This window comes from Phytophthora infestans, genomic scaffold (genome assembly GCF_000142945.1).
Source record: "Phytophthora infestans T30-4 supercont1.6 genomic scaffold, whole genome shotgun sequence".
In the NCBI taxonomy this organism is placed as follows: Eukaryota; Oomycota; class Peronosporomycetes; order Peronosporales; family Peronosporaceae; genus Phytophthora; species Phytophthora infestans.
In genome coordinates, this window is record NW_003303753.1 from 4,536,635 (window position 1) to 4,538,895 (window position 2,261).

Genomic DNA, 2,261 nt, shown 5'->3' on the forward strand with positions numbered 1-2,261 from the left:
AGCGGCCCTTAATTGGCACGGCCGTCACATTTTATGCACTGTTTTAATTTGTCCTTACTGAACGCACCATAGCTGATGTAAAACAATTTAATAACCAGGGAAATATACAATTGTGTAAGCTTTTGCTTGGTGCCAAGGCCATATTTTATTTTTTTCTAGAATAAAAGATACAGTCAAAACAAGAAAAGGTTGCTTTGAACGGCCCTTGATTGGCATTTTCCCTTAGGGGAAGGTTAACTCAGTCGGTCAATATAGTCACTCTCATTGATAAAAGCAATACGCTGGCAGATTTATACCTCAAGGATTAGTTCGGACCAGCGCGACGTGGCGTCCCATCATTGGTTATAAGTCTATGTCACACCCTTCGTTCCCGCTTAAGTACGCCAGAGATTCTCCCTCCCTTCTTCCTCATTCCAGAACCTGCCGTCTCGAGGAAAGATGGTGAAACTTGTTTGTGCGATCGTTGGTGTGGCTGGAAGCGCTTTTCCTGTGGACATCGACGCGAGCCAGCTGGTGGGAGACTTGAAGAATGCGATCAATGCGAAGAATGCAACGACTATCACGGGCGACGCCAAGGACCTGCAGCTCTTCCTGGCGAAGCAGCCCGTCGAAGATGAGAGCGGCAAAGAGGTCGTCCCTGTTTACCGCCCTTCTGCGGAGGAGATGAAGGAGGAAAGTTTTAAATGGCTCCCAGACGAACATCGGGCTGCTCTGAAGCTGGTGGAAAAAGAATCTGATGACTACATCCATGCGCTGACGGCCGGAGAACCGATTCTGGGCTCAAAGACCTTAACAACGTGGTTTTACACGAAGAACAACATGGAGCTTCCATCCAGTGAGCAAATTCACGTGCTGGTGGTGGCTCCGAAAGGTAAAAACGACCGCTCCGCAGCCATGGCAATCGGCGTGGCACCCTCTTTGCCACCAACTACAATACACCGGCACCCCGAACGTCTCAAACGATGGGCTGCGATCAATGCAGGGTTCTGGAAAACCCCAAAACCTTGAAATATCAGGGGTATTTATTAAATAGCATGGGTGGGTGTTATAATTGGATTTTTAGCACCTATCCCTTCACCAATTCTTTTAATTGGATGCAATTACTCCATGAATTGGGCGAACAGAATGGTTGGGCAAGCCAATCATTCTGTTTTGCACGCAGCAGTAATTTTCGACTTCTTTGCGGACTCTCATTCTCCAAAACTCTCCCCTCTCCTCAAGACCTCTGAAGCCTAGCCTACGCAGCATGTCGCTACGGACCGGCGCGATTCCAGCTAGCTCGGGGAACCTCCTGTCGTCATAGAGCAGAGGGATCTGACTGTTCGCCCCGGTCGGAAAGCAGACGCAGCCTGGAGCCATGTGGATGTGCAACCAGAGCGACGATTTTGTATATTGCTAAATCTATTAATAGAATGTAGCTACTAAAATATTTGTTTTCTAAATCCTTACAAACTTCTAATATATGAAATTACCAAAGTTGACACTCTTAATTCACAAACTTCACAGTAGTGATTTTGCTCTGCACAGCAGGGTGGGATGTGCAGGTCTATCGATGCAAACAGTGTTTGCGGATTGACCATTGCAGAATGCCGTGGCTTTACGCCCCCTATACCATACTAAGCGCCCAATCAACGACTGCAGTGCACTGTACAAAAGTACGTCGGGGTTTTGATGCGATCGTTCACAGTTCTTCGGCCTGTGCTGAAGCAAGGAAATTTAAGAGTGATACCTGATTGGACCTCGACCAAGTTCTGGAGCTCGAGGCGATATGCTATTTGATGGATGGACTAGAGATTGATAAATCTGGATTGATAGAGGAGAGGGATAGTGGGCGGGTGAATGACTGATGGGTGGACTAGAACATGATGGGTGGATGGTTTTTTTAATAATCCTCAATAAACCCTTCCTGCAAACTCTCGGGGTGGGTGGGTGGTATAAACGGTTTTTTCCCGACCAATTTATCCCCAGTCCAGAACCTTGGATCAATGCAATGATTCGTCAGAAGAATCAAGAGGCGAACCAGAAGACCACGAGTGAAGACACCAAGAAAACAAGCAAAAAGCGGAAAAATCACGATGTCGACAAGACTGTGGGCTAGTCGAGTCTTTGTTGGGAAGATATGAAACCTATTTACAACTTCGACGATTCTTTCGACCTTCAACCAAGCGATATACCTGATGCTGACATCGAGCTACCCCTCGCTCGTATTCGTGACTTGCGGGAACTCTATGGAAAAATTTCGAATGGGAAAGAAGCCAAGA

General features: G+C 47.0%; 1 protein-coding gene across 1 annotated transcript; it reads left to right on the forward strand.

Annotated features, from left to right (window-relative positions):
- Nucleotides 1-438: 438 nt before the first annotated feature.
- Nucleotides 439-1,008, forward strand: PITG_05045 (Crinkler (CRN) family protein; the record flags this gene model as incomplete). Its single annotated transcript, XM_002905671.1, has 1 exon — nt 439-1,008. The coding sequence occupies one exon, from the start codon at nt 439-441 to the stop codon at nt 1,006-1,008; it is 570 nt and encodes a 189-aa protein (XP_002905717.1).
- Between the last annotated feature and the right edge of the window lie 1,253 nt (nt 1,009-2,261).